Source organism: Nomascus leucogenys, chromosome 18 (genome assembly GCF_006542625.1).
Source record: "Nomascus leucogenys isolate Asia chromosome 18, Asia_NLE_v1, whole genome shotgun sequence".
Classification (NCBI taxonomy): domain Eukaryota; kingdom Metazoa; phylum Chordata; class Mammalia; order Primates; family Hylobatidae; genus Nomascus; species Nomascus leucogenys.
Window position 1 is genome coordinate 83,534,777 of NC_044398.1, and position 17,685 is coordinate 83,552,461.

Genomic DNA, 17,685 nt, shown 5'->3' on the forward strand with positions numbered 1-17,685 from the left:
ATCAAATACTATCTTAAGAGAGCTAAAACATTTCTATAGGGAAAGCAAAACAGATCTAACAAAATAATTAATACTAAAGATTGGCACTAAACTCAGTATTTATTTTCCCCACAGATATATCCAGATATGACCTCTTTATTCAATAGATTATGTAACTGTGTGCAAGCTACTTTTATAAAGTGAAAAATTATTTTATAATTAATTAGATTATCATCTCCTAATATGACTGTTTAATAAGGTCCTAATTGAATGCTGCATTCTCTTCAAAGCAAAACATACACAGATGGAAAAGGCCAATCATCTTGTGAATGCACAGGGGGAAAAAGATTATTTTTAAAAAGCCTAAGTTGATAATAAAAGGAATGTATTTTAGTGTCTCTTCATAGCCTCCTTTACATACTGAAAGTAGAATTAAAGTTAACTATATACGCATTTGGCTACAGAAGATAAAAACCTAGGAACAATAGCTTACACACAGGAAATATTCAAAGAATATTTGGCAGAGGAAGGAATAAATGAATGAACATCTTGTATGTGATACATAACACAAATTTCCCTAAATATAAGATAGAAATGTAAAATATTTTAATGAGGATGTAATTCGAAAACAGAGCAATTTAATTTATTTCTTGGGGATAACTTTCATGATAGCAATCAAATTATGAGCTACATACTGAAGTCTGACATTGATTCATTCACATTATACAGGTGAAAAAGTCAAACATAATGTCCTTTTACCAAGCAAAAAGGTGCTATTCCTTTGGAGCACCGTCTCTGGGGACTCACTCCAGAGTTTCAGTCTTGATTCTCATCTGTTTACCAGCTGGCTGACCTTGGGCAAATTTCTTAATGTCTCTGCCTCCATAAAATGCCCATAAATGAAAGCCAGTAATAGTTTCAACCTTATAGAATGGTGAAGATTAAATTATATAATCCATGTAAAGTGTTTACATGAATCCTAGGTATAGAGAAAGTGCACCATTATTATTGTTATTATTATTTTCTAAGAGCAAAAGGACACTATGCCTTCTCCAAACCTTTGATCTTAAATAAAAGAGTAAAAAAATCATATTTTCCAGAAACCACCCTGCAAGGGACATGGTTCCTAAGAGAATCTGGAAGGAAGAACAGGGCTTTATTTTCTCTCAGTTTTAAGACTTTACATTCCCTAATACAACCAACTTAATACCCAGGTATAAATTCTGAGGTGGTGATATTTGGTGATATAGCTATATTATTTTCCCTCTGCCACTCTGAGTTCCCACAATGTACCGGGTACTGTGTTGAGATATTTACACATATTAACTTCAGTCCTCACATTAACAATCCCACAGGTATACAGGTAGATGCACAGATATTATAAACCCAAGTTTACAGATAAGAAAATTAGGAATGTTAATTTACCCTATAAGCTTTACAGCCTATGAGGCTATAAAGTTAGGACGGAACCCTTGTCCTACATCAAAGTAGATATATTTTACTTTAAGCTAGAAAAGCAGCAAATATATTTTATATGAGGAAAGTTCTTTATTCATCATTTCCATACTTGAAAGCTCTTCATCTGAACTTAAAAATGAATACTCTGTTTTTATTTCTTTATTTAAGTGAAATAATATTCTCTATTTACATACAAATCTTCTTTACTTAAGTAACCTAATTTTGAATTCATATTGAAAAGTAGGCTGATAATTAATCATGGAATTTGGAAGTTCAAACTTAAGAAATATTCAAACCATCTGGTGAAGCATGATAATGCAACCCATCTTAGTAAATTATCTCACAAAGGAAGAGTGGGAGCTTAGTCCTATGGAGAAATGTTTGGGATTCCTTTACATGAAAGAAACTTCACTGGGTAGGAATAGATTAAAGTAGGCACTGGTGAACAGGGGATTCTGGATTTGGAGAAAGGACTAGAATGCTGTAGGAAGCATTCCCAGAAGAGCAAAACAATGCATGTCGTAATTATTTAAAATAGAGAAGTCAAGCAGTTAAGCAGATTATCAAAGCAATAATTTAAAAATATACTTTTGCCTCCAACTGAATTTTATTTGCAATTTTCCATGTAGTTTAAAATGTTAACACGATTGTTTTAATAATTTATCTTAATGTGCTTTTATAGACCTGGCTTCAACAAGTTACTGTCTGTCTCACTTCTCATGCAATTTGGCTACTTGGAAGGAAGTTTTTTGCTCTAATGAACCATTAATTAATTACCTCCTGGTAGCCTTCAATTATCAGTGAAGTTTTCTCTTCACTATAAAAGTAGAATATTTTGATCCAGGACTTAGTTCTTAGTCAATAGCATTCAGACAACTGCATTTCTTGATCAAGTATATGATTTATAAAATAAGTGTCCATAAAATAATAAAATAGATCCACTAACCCTAAAGAAAAACTAGTTTCATGACTGGTTGTTAGATTGCTCAACTGCACCTGATTTTCAATAACAGACACACCCAACAATAATTGGAAGAACTGTTTTATAATAAATAGAACCCAGCTCGGAAGGAGATTGATATGGTTTGGCTGTGTCTCCATCCAAATTTTATCTTGAATTGTATCTCCCATAATCCCCATGTGTCATGGGAGGAACCCAGCGGGAGGTAATTGAATCATGGGGGCAGGTTTTTCTCATGCTGTTCTCCTGATAGTGAGTAAGTCTCACAACATCTGATGGTTTTATAAAGGGCTGTTCCCCTGCACTTCTCCTTGCTGCTGCCATGTGAAGAAGGACGTGTTTGCTTCCCCTTCCGCCATGATTGTAAGTTTCCTTAGGCCTCCCTAGTCCTGCAGAACTGTGAGTCAATTGAACCTCTTTCCTTTATAAATTACCCAGTCTCAGGTATGTCTTTATTAGCAGCATGAGAACAAACTAATACAGAGATGTACTTTAAATTTCATTTAAAACCATTTAGATCAGGAAAAGATCTTTTCTAATAGACTTATCAAAGGGTTTGTGTTGACACTTAATCATTAACCAAGATAGATATGTAATATCTGTCCTGTTATCCTCCTGGACATGAAGGAGCCTGGGTTATGTGTCTTTTTTATGTACTCTCATAGGGCCTGAGCATTCTTTTATCACATTCTTCATCGTAATTGCTTGCTATCCCTGTTTCTTATTCATTTTGTATTATTAGGCTCTGGCACTATTTAGTGTTTGATATATAGCAACCCTGATAGAACGAATGAATGAATGAATGACTCTCCACAGAAAATAAATTCCAGTGGAGGTGGTTAGAGAGGATCTGTTGTTTTGCCTGCCCAGCACATAACCTCATAGGCAGCTCTCTGAAGAGAGATACCATTGGTTCCTGCTGCCTAGATCCCTGGAGCTGCTTTTATTCTTGACCTTTCCAAGGTCTGGATCTTCAGCTTTTCCTTTAATTCTTGAGTTGTTCTGTCAAGAAACTCCCTTTTCAGCCTTAAGTTGATTACTTGCCACCAAAGAACTTTGAATTTATATTTGTATCAAAGAAGTGACAACAGCCACAGCTGTATTATTCGTCCCCAGGAAGACACAGAGCTGTAGCAGAGGATAGGTTTCCACTGCCAGCCTAAGTTTTGTTCTATTAAGGGAGAACTACAGGACATGTAGGGAGGCCCACTCACTTCATGGTGAGAAGGATTTTCAGATTAAACTTTCCTGCGCACGAAGGGGGAATTGCAAAGGTAGAAGCCTTTGTTGTTAAGATAATAATATATAAAAGCCTTTGGGAGGAAATATCTGTTGGGGAAATTTTTTATTAAAATACAGTTTAATAAATGGGAATGAAGCACATATAGATCTCTTGAATGGAAAGAATTTGTTTTTGTTTTTGTTTCAGAGGACTGACAATATTTATTCAATAAACATTTGCTGAATGCCTACTATGTACAAGACACTTTAATATTAATCAGTAGACAAAACAAAGATCTTTTCCTTCATGGAGCTTAGATTCTGGAGGAAAAAGACAGAAAATAAAAAATAAGTCAATTTTCTAATGCGTTAGGTAATAAGTGCTATGGGGAATGTCTAAGCAGAGCAGGGTTAGAGGGAATGGAGTGAGTATAATGATTCTAAAAATATATCCATATATATTAAGAGGTGGAGCTTAATTCTGCTACCTTTGAGTGTGGGCCAGACTTAGTGACTCACTTCTAACAAACAGAATATGGCAAAAGTGATGACATATCACTTTTAAGATTAGGTTATGAAAAGACTGGCTTTTGTCTAAGGTACATTCTCTTCCTCTTAGGTAACCTGCTCTGAGATAACTGCCAGGTTGTCAGCAGCCTTATGGAGAAGCTAATGTGGCAAGTAGCTAAAGCCTTCAGCCAACAACCAGCAATGATCTGAGTCCTGCCAACAATCATTTGTGAGTTTGAAAGTGGATCTTCCTGTCCTAGTTGCAACTTGAGATGACTATAACCTGTGACTCTCATCTAGAACCACTCAGTTAAACTGCTCCCAGAATCCTGACCCTCTGAAGCTGTGTGAGATAAAACATTTTTGTTGTTTTAAGCTGCTAAGTATTAGGATTCATTGTTACATACTGATAGATAACTAATACAGTGAGGGTAAGAAGGGGGCAGTTGCAGTATTAAGTAGGGTGGTCTAGGCCTCGTTGAGAAGGTGACATTTGAATTAAGACTTGGGGAGGCAAATCTAAGGAAAAGCAAGGAGGCCAGCATGACTGAAGTTGAGTAATGGTGGAGGAAAGTACTGGTAAAAGGGGTTAACTAGTAGGGTGGTCAGCTGATAACAGGAACTTCTAGGCTATTGTAAGGATACTGGCTTTTCTTCTAGATTAAAGGGAAAGCCATTGCAGAGTTCTGAGCTGATGAATGTAGAGTTGTTACCAAAAAATCTAACAAATGTATTAGAGAGTATAAAGAGTATGTCATATATTTAAATTATGTTTACATAGTTTTTTTATTGAAAACTATAGATCAAGTTATTTTGTTGTTCAATTTAATAGAGCAGCGGATGAGAAGGAAAAAGTATAGCCATAAGAAAATATTCTTAGGGAATGAATATAAATAAACCTGGCCATTTTCACTGAAAAGGATATAACCAAATTTAATTTACATCATATCATGTTACTTAGTCAAAGGATTTTAGGGAAAAGAAACAAATTTATAAAAGGTTTCTTAACTGTTTGCAATGTACAACCTGCAGAAAAGTATTACCTTTCTTTTTTCTTTTAGAGTCCTATGTGCATTTGCAAACAAGTCAGTGTGATTTATTAAAACGATGAAGAAAAGACATTATTGGATGGATTTTCTCAACACTCATAAGAAAATTAAATTTAATTTCTTTAATTCTAAATTAAATTTCTGTAACTTTACTGACGTGACAAATAGCTATTACAGGGCAGTTTCATCTTACCTGATGTAAGGCATTTTTGATGTTTAGGGATATATCTCTCAAGGAGACGCTTCATACATAAATCCTTGGCCTCATCCAAAGCACATTTTCCATCATCATTTCTAAATAATGGATCAGCTCCATTCAGAAGAAGTAACTCTGCCACCTAAAAAAAGGTTGCTTATGTAAGGGAACCCAGATTGAGGGTATATTACTGTGAACGTGTGCTAGCAGACAACTCCAAGTAACATCAAATATCTCTTTCGAAAACACAGTTTGGATTTATCTATAAATCCTTGTCCAATAAAAAAAGAATTATTGTAGTTGCTTCTGAATTTTAATTTGTTGATACATGAGTTTCTTCTCATTAAAAAAGACTAAAGGAAGAATGAAAGGGAGAAAGAGAAAAAGAAAGAAGGAGGGAAGAGAAGAAAGGGAGAAGGAGGTAAGGGGGATGGAAAGTGGGAAAGCAGGCAGGCAGAAAGGCAGGACGCAAGAAAGGCTGAGGTAGAAACATCAGTGGCTCAGCTGCTAGTGAAATGAAATTAGCAAATACACCAAGAATTAGAACTGGGTTCTGTAGTAGTAAATATAATTTTAACAGTTTCCAGGAGATAATTACATCTTCCGTTTATACCTGTGCTGCTGCTGCTCCTCCTCAGACTGTCGGTGAAAAAGCGGTCATTCGATTACTACTGTTACTACTTCTCAAACAACCTCCTCTATGCAGATCTCCCCGAGCTCCCCCAATGCCTCACCATCCACTGCTGCCCAGAGAAAAATGACTTCTCCTTCTTTTCACACACATATTACTGCCCAATATACTCCACATTATACTTATTTCTTTCATATCAATCTCTCCTAGTGTACTTTTTTCTAACTTTCTTGAGGGTGGGACTGTCTTTTTCTAAAATAATTTATTATTTTTCAACAGGAAATTAATGAATATGGTTCAAAATACAGAAGGCTCAGACGAAAATACAGTGCAAAATAAGTTTCCCTCCTCTACCCCTGTACTATTATTTTTTCCTGAGTCAGCCATGGTTAATTTATTTGGAATTTTCCAGCAATAGTCTAGTCCAATAGGTATGTATGTATGTATGTATACATAATATGTATGTATACATATTTTCTTACACAAATGGTCATATATTATTTACACTCTGTATTTTGCCTTCTTTCCCCCACCCTCCTAACAAGTCCTTGGAAACTGTTCCATATCAGTGTAGACTACACTTCCTCATTCTTTTCAGCAGCTAAGTAATAGTTTACTATATGAACGTACTATAATTTATTCACCAGTACCCTATTAGTGAATGTTTAAGTTGCTTCAAAGCTTTTACTACAGATATATGTCTTCATATTTCCAGAGACTATCTTAGTATCTTACGTGAAGTAAATACTAAAAAGTATTGTTTAGTAAAAGAATGAATGTAGGGCAGAAAGGATATGGTGAGTAGGCTTTAAGTAACATTATACTAAAAGAAGCCTAAATTTCCATGTTAATGTATGGAATGAGAGGAAGGATATAAATTTCTATCCAGTGTATGTACCTAAAAATTAAAAGTGTATATATATTTCCTTTTATAAGAAAGCATCCCAGGCTACTAAAGTAGTTTGAATCTTTCTCTCTTACCTTTGATATTATCTAGTTTGTGCCACTCACAAACACAACAGGTACATTTTCCTCATCTTCCTATAATAAAATGATTATCACAAATTTACATTATGTCAGTCTTTTTTTTTTTTTTTTTTTTTGAGACAGAGTCTCGCTCTGTTGCCCGGGCTGGAGTGCAGTGGTATGATCTTAGCTCGCTGCAACCTCTGCCTCCAGGGTTCAATCAATTCTTGTGCCTCAGCCTCCCAGGTGGCTGGGAAAAGGTGTGCATCACCAAGCCTGGCTAATTTTTATATTTTTAGTAGAGACGGGGTTTCGCCTTGTTGGCCAGGCTGGTCTTGAACTTCTAACCTCAAGAGATCCACTCGCCTCGGCCTCCCAAAGTGTTGAGATTACAGGTGTGAGCCACTGCGCCTGGCCACTGTGCCAGGCTTTTAAAGAAGATATATATCTCTCTTTTGAGATAATAACTAGGTGGTCTCAGGTATACCACATCGCTTTTGAAACTACTTTTTAATCATCTTGTACTCTGAGATGGGTGTGTATGTATCTGTGCATGTCCTTCTGGTGTATTAATGTTAATTCATGTTTAAAATCATAAAAGCAATATTTGCACATTGCAAAAAAAGTTAAAAATTACAGAAAGGTATTAAGTGGAAAGTCAAAGTTCTTCCGCACTTATTGTGGTAGGCTGAAAATGCCCCCTCATCCACCCTCACCAAAAGATATCCATGTCTTCATCTCTAGAACTTGTAAATGTCAACTTTATTTGGAAAAAAGACCTTTGCAAATATGATTAAGTTAAGGATTTTGAGATTAGGGGCTTATCTTCAATTATCTCAGTGATGCAGCCAAAATCAAGGAAGGCTGGCAGCCACTAGAAGCTGAAAGAGGCAAGTAACAGATTATCCTCTACAGCCTCTGGAAGGAGTCAAGCCCCAATGATACCTTGATTTTAGCCCAGTGATTCTGATTTTGGACTTCTAGTCTCTAGAGCTGTGAGAGAATAAATTTCTGTTGCTTTAAGCCACCCAGTTTGTGTTGGGTTATAGCTGTCATAGGAAACCTATACAGATTTGGGTACCAGAAAGCGGGGTGCTATTGTAACAAATACCTAAAAATGTAGAAGTGCTTTGGAACTGGAAAGCCTGAATTGTCTTGAACAGACATCTGGTAGAAATGTGGATGTTAAAGATCCTACCAGGGAGGGCTCAGGAGGAGCACATTAGAGAGAACCTGAATCATCTTAGATAATGCATATATCATCATGAACAGAATGTTGGTGAAAAAATGAGCATTAAAGGCATTATTGGCAAGGGCTCAGAAGGAAATATAGAACAAGTTTTTAGAAGCTGGAGGAAAGGTGTTCCTTGCTATATACTACCAGAAAGCCTAGATTTGTCCTGCAAGTTGTGTGAAAGCAGAACTTGTAAGCGCTAAACTTACAGGTTTAGCTGAGGTGATTTCCAAGTTAAGCACTGAGAGTGCAACTTGGTTTCTTCTTGGGGATTATAGTAAAATGTGAGGAGAAAAAGATAAATTGAAGAAAGAACTGTTAGGCAAAAAGGAACCAGAACTTGATGATTTGGGAAATTCTGTCCATCAAGATTGGAAAAGATGGTAAAACTTGCAGATTCCTGTAAGAAAAGTGTGCTTTGTAGAAAAGGCCAAGGGCATAGCTGGAAAACCTTTGTTAATGCTGAAGAGAGTAGGAATGTGACTCGTGGACCCATTCAACCATCTTAGCAGAAGCCAGAAATATAGGTGAGCCTGTGGAAATATCTGTGAAAGATCCTGTTGTCTAACGGCATGAATCCCTGATCTATGAAAGACCCTGTTGTCTAATGGCATGAATCCTTGTGACACACATAGTAAACTCACAAGGTTTTTTGAAAATGCTCTGTCTGCAGAAACGCTGCATCTTAGACTGAAAGAGACAGAATGAAATGAAGAACTGCCAAGATTTTAGAGACAGTAAATAGGTTAATGAAATTACTCACCTGCAAATGTATGCTACCCTTCAAAAGAAAAGAAAAGATAACACCAAGAACACAGAGTTAGCAATGAGTGAAGAATAACAGATGGCTGTGATATAATAGAGGCAGACTAGTCAGAAGCTTAGGAGATTAGTGAATAGATAGTCAAAGAGAGCCTGGCTAAAACTATAATCCATCTTGGTGGCCCAGAAGAATGTTGTGTATATCTAAGGCAATGTCCTTTGAGGAGATGCTAGAGAAGAAACTTCTGAGTTACTGGTCCCTGGCTAAATGTAGGCCAAACTCAAAACTCCCTGAAGAATGAACATAGTCTATAAGCCACACCAGATCCAACAATAAAATGTAAAAATCTGGAGGGAGACAAGATGGCCGAATAGGAACAGCTCCAGTCTACAGCTCCCAGCGTGAGTGACGCAGAAGACGGGTGATTTCTGCATTTCCATCTGAGGTACCGGGTTCATCTCACTAGGGAGTGCCAGACAGTGGGCGCAGGACAGTGGGTGCAGCACACCATGCATTAGGCGAAGCAGGGCGAGGCACTGCCTCACTTGGGAAGCACAAGGGGTCAGGGAGTTCCCTTTCCTAGTCAAAGAAAGGGGTGACAGACAGCACCTGGAAAATCAGGTCACTCCCACCCTAATACTGAGCTTTTCCGAAGGGCTTAAAAAACAGCACAACAGGAGATTACATCCCGCACCTCGCTTGGAGGGTCCTATGCCCACGGAGTCTTGCTGATTGCTAGCACAGCAGTCTGAGATCAAACTGCAAGGTGGCAGCGAGTCTGGGGGAGGGGCGCCTGCCATTGCCCAGGCTTGCTTAGGTAAACAAAGCAGCCAAGAAGCTCGAACTGGGTGGAGCCCACCACAGCTCAAGGAGGCCTGCCTGCCTCTGTAGGCTCCACCTCTGGGGGCAGGGCACAGACAAACAAAAAGACAGCAGTAACCTCTGCAGACTTAAATGTCCCCGTCTGACAGCTTTGAAGAGAGTAGTGGTTCTCCCAGCACGCAGCTGGAGATCTGAGATCGGGCAGACTGCCTCCTCAAGTGGGTTCCTGACCCCTGACCCCTGACCCCCGAGCAGCCTAACTGGGAGGCACCCCCAAGTAGGGGCAGACTGACACCTCACACGGCCAGGTACTCCACTGAGACAAAATTTCCAGAGGAACGATTAGGCAGCAGCATTCGCGGTTCACGAAAATCTGCTGTTCTGCAACCTCTGCTGCTGATACCCAGGCAAACAGGGTCTGGAGTGGACCTCTAGCAAACTCCAACAGACCTGCAGCTGAGGGTCCCATCTGTTACAAGGAAAACTAACAAACAGAAAGGACATCCACACCAAAAACCCACCTGTACATCACCATCATCAAAGACTAAAAGTAGATAAAACCACAAAGATGGGGAAAAAACAGAGCAGAAAAACTGGAAATTCTAAAAAGCAGAGTGCCTCTCCTCCTCCAAAGGAATGCAGTTCCTCACCAGCAATGGAACAAAGCTGGACGGAGAATGAGTTTGACGAGTTGAGAGAAGAAGGCTTCAGATGATCAAACTACTCTGAGCTACAGGAGGAAATTCAAACCAAAGGCAAAGAAGTTAAAAACTTTGAAAAAAATTTAGACGAACGTATAACTAGAATAACCAATACAGAGAAGTGCTTAAAGGAGCTGATGGAGCTGAAAGCCAAGGCTCGAGAACTACGTGAAGAATGCAGAAGCCTCAGGAGCCGATGCGATCAACTGGAAGAAAGGGTATCAGTGATGGAAGATGAAATGAATGAAATGAAGCAAGAAGGGAAGTTTAGAGAAAAAAGAATAAAAAGAAATGAACAAAGCCTCCAGGAAATATGGGACTATGTGAAAAGACCAAATCTACGTCTGATTGGTGTACCGGAAAGTGACAGGGAGAAAGGAACCAAGTTGGAAAACACTCTGCAGCATATTATCCAGGAGAACTTCCCCAATCTAGCAAGGCAGGCCAACATTCAGATTCAGGAAATACAGAGAACGCCAAAAAGATACTCCTTGAGAAGAGCAACTCCAACACACATAATTGTCAGATTCAGCGAAGTTGAAATGAAGGAAAAAGAGCAGCTAGAGAGAAAGGTCAGGTTACCTATCAGACTAACAGCGGATCTCTGGACAGAAACTCTGTAAGCCAGAAGAGAGTGGGGGCCTATATTCAACATTCTTAAAGAAAAGAATTTTCAATCCAGAATTTCATATCCAGCCAAAGTAAGCTTCATAAGTGAAGGAGAAATAAAATACTTTACAGACAAGCAAATGCTGAGAGATTTTGTCACCACCGGGCCTGCCCTAAAAGAGCTCCTGAAGGAAGCACTAAACATGCAAAGGAACAACCGGTACCAGCTACTGCAAAAACATGCCATATTGTAAAGATCATCGAGGCTAGGAAGAAACTGCATCAACTAATGAGCAAAATAAACAGCTAACATCATAATGACAGGATCAAATTCACACATAACAATATTAACTTTAAATGTAAATGGACTAAATGCTCCAATTCAAAGACATAGATCGGCAAATTGGATAGAGTCAAGACCCATCAGTGTGCTGTGTTCAGGAAACCCATCTCACGTGCAGAGACACACATAGGCTCAAAATAAAAGGATGGAGGAAGATCTACCAAGCAAATAGAAAACAAAAAAAAGGCAGGGGCTGCAATCCTAGTCTCTGATAAAACAGACTTTAAACCAACAAAGATCAAAAGAGACAAAGAAGGCCATTACATAATGGTAAGGGGATCAATTCAACAAGAAGAGCTAACTATCCTAAATATACATGCACCCAATACAGGAGCACCCAGATTCATAAAGCAAGTCCTTACAGACCTACAAAGAGACTTAGACTCCCACACAATAATAATGGGAGACTTTAACACTCCACTGTCAACATTAGACAGATCAATGAGACAGAAAGTTAACAAGGATATACAGGAATTAAACTCAGCTCTACATCAAGTGGACCTAATAGACATCTACAGAACTCTCCACCCCAAATCAACAGAATATACATTCTTCTCAGCACCAGATCACACTTATTCCAAAATTGACCACATAGTTGGAAGTAAAGCACTCCTCAGCAAGTATAAAAGAACAGAAATTACAACAAACTGTCTCTCAGACCACAGTGCAATCAAACTAGAACTCAGGATTAAGAAACTCACTCAAAACTACTCAGCTACATGGAAACTGAACAACCTGCTCCTGAATGACTACTGGGTACATAACGAAATGAAGGCAGAAATAAAGATGTTCTTTGAAACCAATGAGAACAAAGACACAACATACCAGAATCTCTGGGACACATTCAAAGCAGTGTGTAGAGGGAAATTTATACCACTAAATGCCCACAAGAGAAAGCAGGAAAGATCCAAAATTGACACCCTAACATCACAATTAAAAGAACTAGAAAAGCAAAAGCAAACACATTCAAAAGCTAGCAGAAGGCAATAAATAACTAAAATCAGAGCAGAACTGAAGGAAATAGAGACACAAAAAACCCTTCAAAAAATTAATGAATCCAGGAACTGGTTTTTTGAAAAGATCAACAAAATTGATAGACCACTAGCAAGACTAATAAAGAAGAAAAGAGAGAAGAATCAAACAGACGCAATAAAAAATGATAAAGGGGATATCACCACCAATCCCACAGAAATACAAACTACCATCAGAGAATACTACAAACATCTCTGTGCAAATAAACTAGAAAAACTAGAAGAAATGGATAAATTCCTCGACACATACACCCTCCCAAGACTAAACCAGGAAGAAGTTGAATCTCTGAATAGACCAATAACAGGTTCTGAAATTGTGGCAATAATCAATAGCTTACCAACCAAAAAGAGTCCAGGACCACATGGATTCACAGCCAAATTCTACCAGAGGTACAAGGAGGAACTGGTACCATTCCTTCTGAAACTATTCCAATCAATAGAAAAAGAGGGAATCCTCCCTGACTCATTTTATGAGGCCAGCATCATCCTGATACCAAAGCCTGGCAGAGACACAACCAAAAAAGAAAATTTTAGACCAACATCCTTGATGAACATTGATGCAAAAATCCTCAATAAAATACTGGCAAATCGAATCCAGCGGCACATCAAAAAGCTTATCCACCATGATCAAGTGGGCTTCATCCCTGGGATGCAAGGCTGGTTCAACATACGCAAATCAATAAATGTAATCCAGCATATAAACAGAACCAAAGACAAAAACCACATGATTATCTCAATAGATGCAGAAAAGGCCTTTGACAAAATTCAACAACGCTTCATGCTAAAAACTCTCAATAAATCAGGTGTTGATGGGATGTATCTCAAAATAATAAGAGCTATCTATGACAAACCCACAGCCAATATCATACTGAATGGGCAAAAACTGGAAGCATTCCCTTTGAAAACTGGCACAAGACAGGGATGCCCTCTCTCACCACTCCTATTCAACATAGTGTTGGAAGTTCTGGCCAGGGCAATCAGGCAGGAGAAGGAAATAAAGGGTATTCAATTAGGAAAAGAGGAAGTCAAATTGTCCCTGTTTGCAGATGACATGAGTATATATCTAGAAAACCCCATCGTCTCAGCCCAAAATCTCCTTAAGCTGATAAGCAACTTCAGCAAAGTCTCAGGATATAAAATCAATGTACAAAAATCACAAGCATTCTTATACACCAATAACAGACAAACAGAGAGCCAAATCATGAGTGAACTCCCATTCACAATTGCTTCAAAGAGAATCAAATACCTAGGAATCCAACTTATATGGGACGTGAAGGACCTCTTCAAGGAGAACTACAAACCACTGCTCAATGAAATAAAAGAATATACAAACAAATGGAAGAACATGCCATGCTCATGGGTTGGAAGAACCAATATCGTGAAAATGGCCATACTGCCCGAGGTAATTTATAGATTCAGTGCCACCCCCATCAAGCTACCAATGACTTTCTTCACAGAATTGGAAAAAACTACTTAAAAGTTCATATGGAACCAAAAAAGAGCCTGCATCGCCAAGTGAAACCTAAGCCGAAAGAACAAAGCTGGATGCATCACGCTACCTGACTTCAAACTATACTACAAGGCTACAGTAACCAAAACAGCATGGTACTGGTACCAAAACAGAGATATAGATCAATGGAACAGAACACAGCCCTCAGAAATAACGCCGCATATCTACAACTATCTGATCTTTGACAAACCTGACAAAAACAAGAAATGGGGAAAGGATTCCCTATTTAATAAATGGTGCTGGGAAAACCAGCTAGCCATATGTAGAAACCTGAAACTGGATCCCTTCCTTACACCTTATACAAAAATTAATTCAAGATGGATTAAAGACTTACATGTTAGACCTAAAACCATAAAAACCCTAGAAGAAAACCTAGGCAATACCATTCAGGGCATAGGCATGGGCAAGGACTTCATGTCTAAAACACCAAAAGCAATGGCAACAAAAGCCAAAATTGACAAATGGGATCTAATTAAACTAAAGAGCTTCTGCACAGCAAAAGAAATTACCATCAGAGTGAACAGACAACCTACAAAATGGGAGAAAATTTTCGCAACCTACTCATCTGACAAAGGGCTAATACCCAGAATCTACAATGAACTCAAACAAATTTACAAGAAAAAACAAACAACCCCATCAAAAAGTGGGCGAAGGACATGAACAGACACTTCTCAAAAGAAGACATTTATGCAGCCAAAAAACACATGAAAAAATGCTCATCATCACTGGCCATCAGAGAAATGCAAATCAAAACCACAATGAGATACCATCTCACACCAGTTAGAATGGCCATCATTAAAAAGTCAGGAAACAACAGGTGCTGGAGAGGATGCAGAGAAACAGGAACACTTTTACACTGTTGGTGGGACTGTAAACTAGTTCAACCATTGTGGAAGTCAGTGTGGCGATTCCTTGGGGATCTAGAACTAGAAATACCATTTGACCCAGCCATCCCATTACTGGGTATATACCCAGAGGACTATAAATCATGCTGCTATAAAGACACATGCACATGTTTGTTTATTGTGGCACTATTCACAATAGCAAAGACTTGGAACCAACCCAAATGTCCAACAACGATAGACTGGATTAAGAAAATGTGGCACATATACACCACGGAATACTATGCAGCCATAAAAAAATGATGAGTTCATGTCCTTTGTAGGGACATGGATGAAACTGGAAATCATCATTCTCAGTAAACTATGGCAAGGACAAAAAACCCAACACTGCATGTTCTCACTCATAGGTGGAATTGAACAATGAGAACACATGGACACAGGAAGGGGAACATCACACACCGGAGACTGTTGTGGGGTGGGGGGAGGGGGGAGGGATAGCATTAGGAGAGATACCTAATGCTAAATGAGTTAATGGGTTGAGCACACCAACATGGCGCATGTATACGTATGTAACAAACCTGCACCTTGTGCACATGTACCCTAGAACTTAAAATATAATAATAATAAAATAAAATAAATAAAATAAAAAATAAAAATAAAAAAATACAATGTAAAAATCTTTCTGATTCAGGAAGGTTAAACGCAATCTCTAACCAATCAGTAATTGACCACCAAATGGTCTTGAACCAAGGGTATTCTCTTGGAAACCAGGATAAAGGTAAAAACAAGAAAAAAAATTTTGCAAATAGGGTCACAAGACTGCACACTGTGAGGGAAATAGACTTCACAACTTATCAAACAAAGAAGCAACCCAAGTTGGGCATGTGGGTTGGGGGGACTCAGCATCCAGAGTTGCTATAATACATTATCTTAAACGTCCAGTTTTGGCCGGATGTAGTGGCTCATGCCTGTCCCAGTGCTTTGGGAGGCCAAGGCAGGAAGATGACTTGAGGCCAGCAGTTCTAAACCAGCCTAGGTAACACAAGCAAGATTCCATCTCTACAAAAAATAGAAGTAAAAATAATTTTTTAAAAAGCTGGGTGTAGTGGTGCATGCCTATTGTCCCAACCACTCAGGAAGCTGAGGCAGGAGGATCACCTGTGCCCAAAAATTGGAGGCTGCAGTGAATTATGATCACATCACTGCACTCCAGCCTGGGTGACAGAGTGAGATTCTGTCTCAAAAGAGAGAGAGACAGTGAGAAGGACAGAAAGAGAGACATGAAAAGAAACACTAAAGTATGACCCATACACAGGATAAAAAGCAGCCACAGCAACTGCTTTGAGAGGGCCTATATGTGCAGAAAGACACTCTAAAACAGCTATTATAAATATGTTCAAAGAGCTGATGAAAGCCATATTTAGAGAATTAAGAAAAAATATGGTGATAATTTATAAAATCCAGAATATTAATAAACAGAAAGTTTTAAAAAAATCAAATGGAAATTCTGGACTTCAAAAGTATAATAACTGAAAAGTAAAATTCACCAGAGGCCTCAACAGAAAGTTTAAGCTGACAGATAAAAAGAATCACTGAATTTGGAGAGATAGATTAATAAGATTACACAATCAGAAGAACAGATTTTTAAAATGAAGAAAAATGAATAGAACATCAGAGAAATATGGGGCACCATTAAGCACAACAACATACACATTACAGGAGTTCCAGAAAGACAGGAGAGAGAAAAAGCAGCAGAAAAAAATATTCAAAGAAATAATAGCTGAAAACTTCCCAAATTAGATGCAAAGCATTAATGCACACATCTAAGAAGCATAACATACTCCAAAAAAGATAAACACAAAGGGATATATATCTAGACATAATCAAAATCAAAATGTTAAAAGTCAAAGATAAAATCATGAAAGCAGCAAAGGAAAAAGAACTCATCATTTAGATAAGAACCCCAATAAAATTAGCATCTCACTTATTAGAAACAATGAGGTCCAGAGACATTGGCATGAGAAAGTCAAAATGCTGAAAGGAAAAAAAACTGCCAAGCAAGAATCTTATATCTAGCAAAACTATAAATAAAGGCAAAATAAAGATATTCACAGATTTAAAAAAAGCTGATAGAATTTATTGGTAGAAGACCTGCTTTAAAGGAAATACTAAAGGTAACTGGGCTGAAAGCAAGTGACAATAACTCAAATCCACATGAAAAAGCACATGAGTAATGGTAATTATACAGAAAATTATGGGAGATAATATGATTGTATATTTATTTTCCTTTATTCCCTTAACTGATTTAAAAAGCAATGGCATAAAACAATATGATATTGTATTATAAGGCCTATAACATTTATAAATGTAATATTACTTGACAATAATACCACAAAAGAGGCAGATCAGAATAAAGCTGAATTGGAGTAAAACAATGATACCAGTTGGTAACTTGAATCTACAGGAAAACATGCACACAACCAGAAATGTAAAATAGGAAGCTTAATAAAATAAACTCTATAAATAAATATTTGCTCTTCTTATCTCAGCTTCTTTAAGAGACATAAGACCATATAAAGTAATATTTGTAACAATGTATTGTATTTATAAAATATACAAACATAATATGTATAACAGTAATAAAACAAAAATAGGGAAAAATAATTCTGTTATGCAGAAACAATGTTTCTATATCTCACTGGAAAAAGGTTAGCATACGAATGAAGTCAGTTCTGATAACTTAAGATGTACATTGTAAGCTCTAGAGCAACCACTAAGGGCATAGCTCAAAAATATACTAAAAAAATCATTAAAGGAATTAAATTATTACACCAGAAAATATTCACTTAATGTAAAAAA

General features: G+C 37.7%; 1 protein-coding gene across 2 annotated transcripts in view; it reads right to left on the bottom strand.

The window, feature by feature from the left end:
- Positions 1-17,685, bottom strand: part of ANKRD31 (ankyrin repeat domain 31) — a 174,350-nt gene that overhangs the window by 80,390 nt on the left and 76,275 nt on the right. For both annotated transcript variants that reach the window (XM_003266072.2, XM_030798706.1), the window contains exon 12: positions 5,372-5,516. In XM_003266072.2, the coding sequence (XP_003266120.2) occupies positions 5,372-5,516 (145 nt within the window). The remainder of the gene's footprint in view (positions 1-5,371; positions 5,517-17,685) is intronic.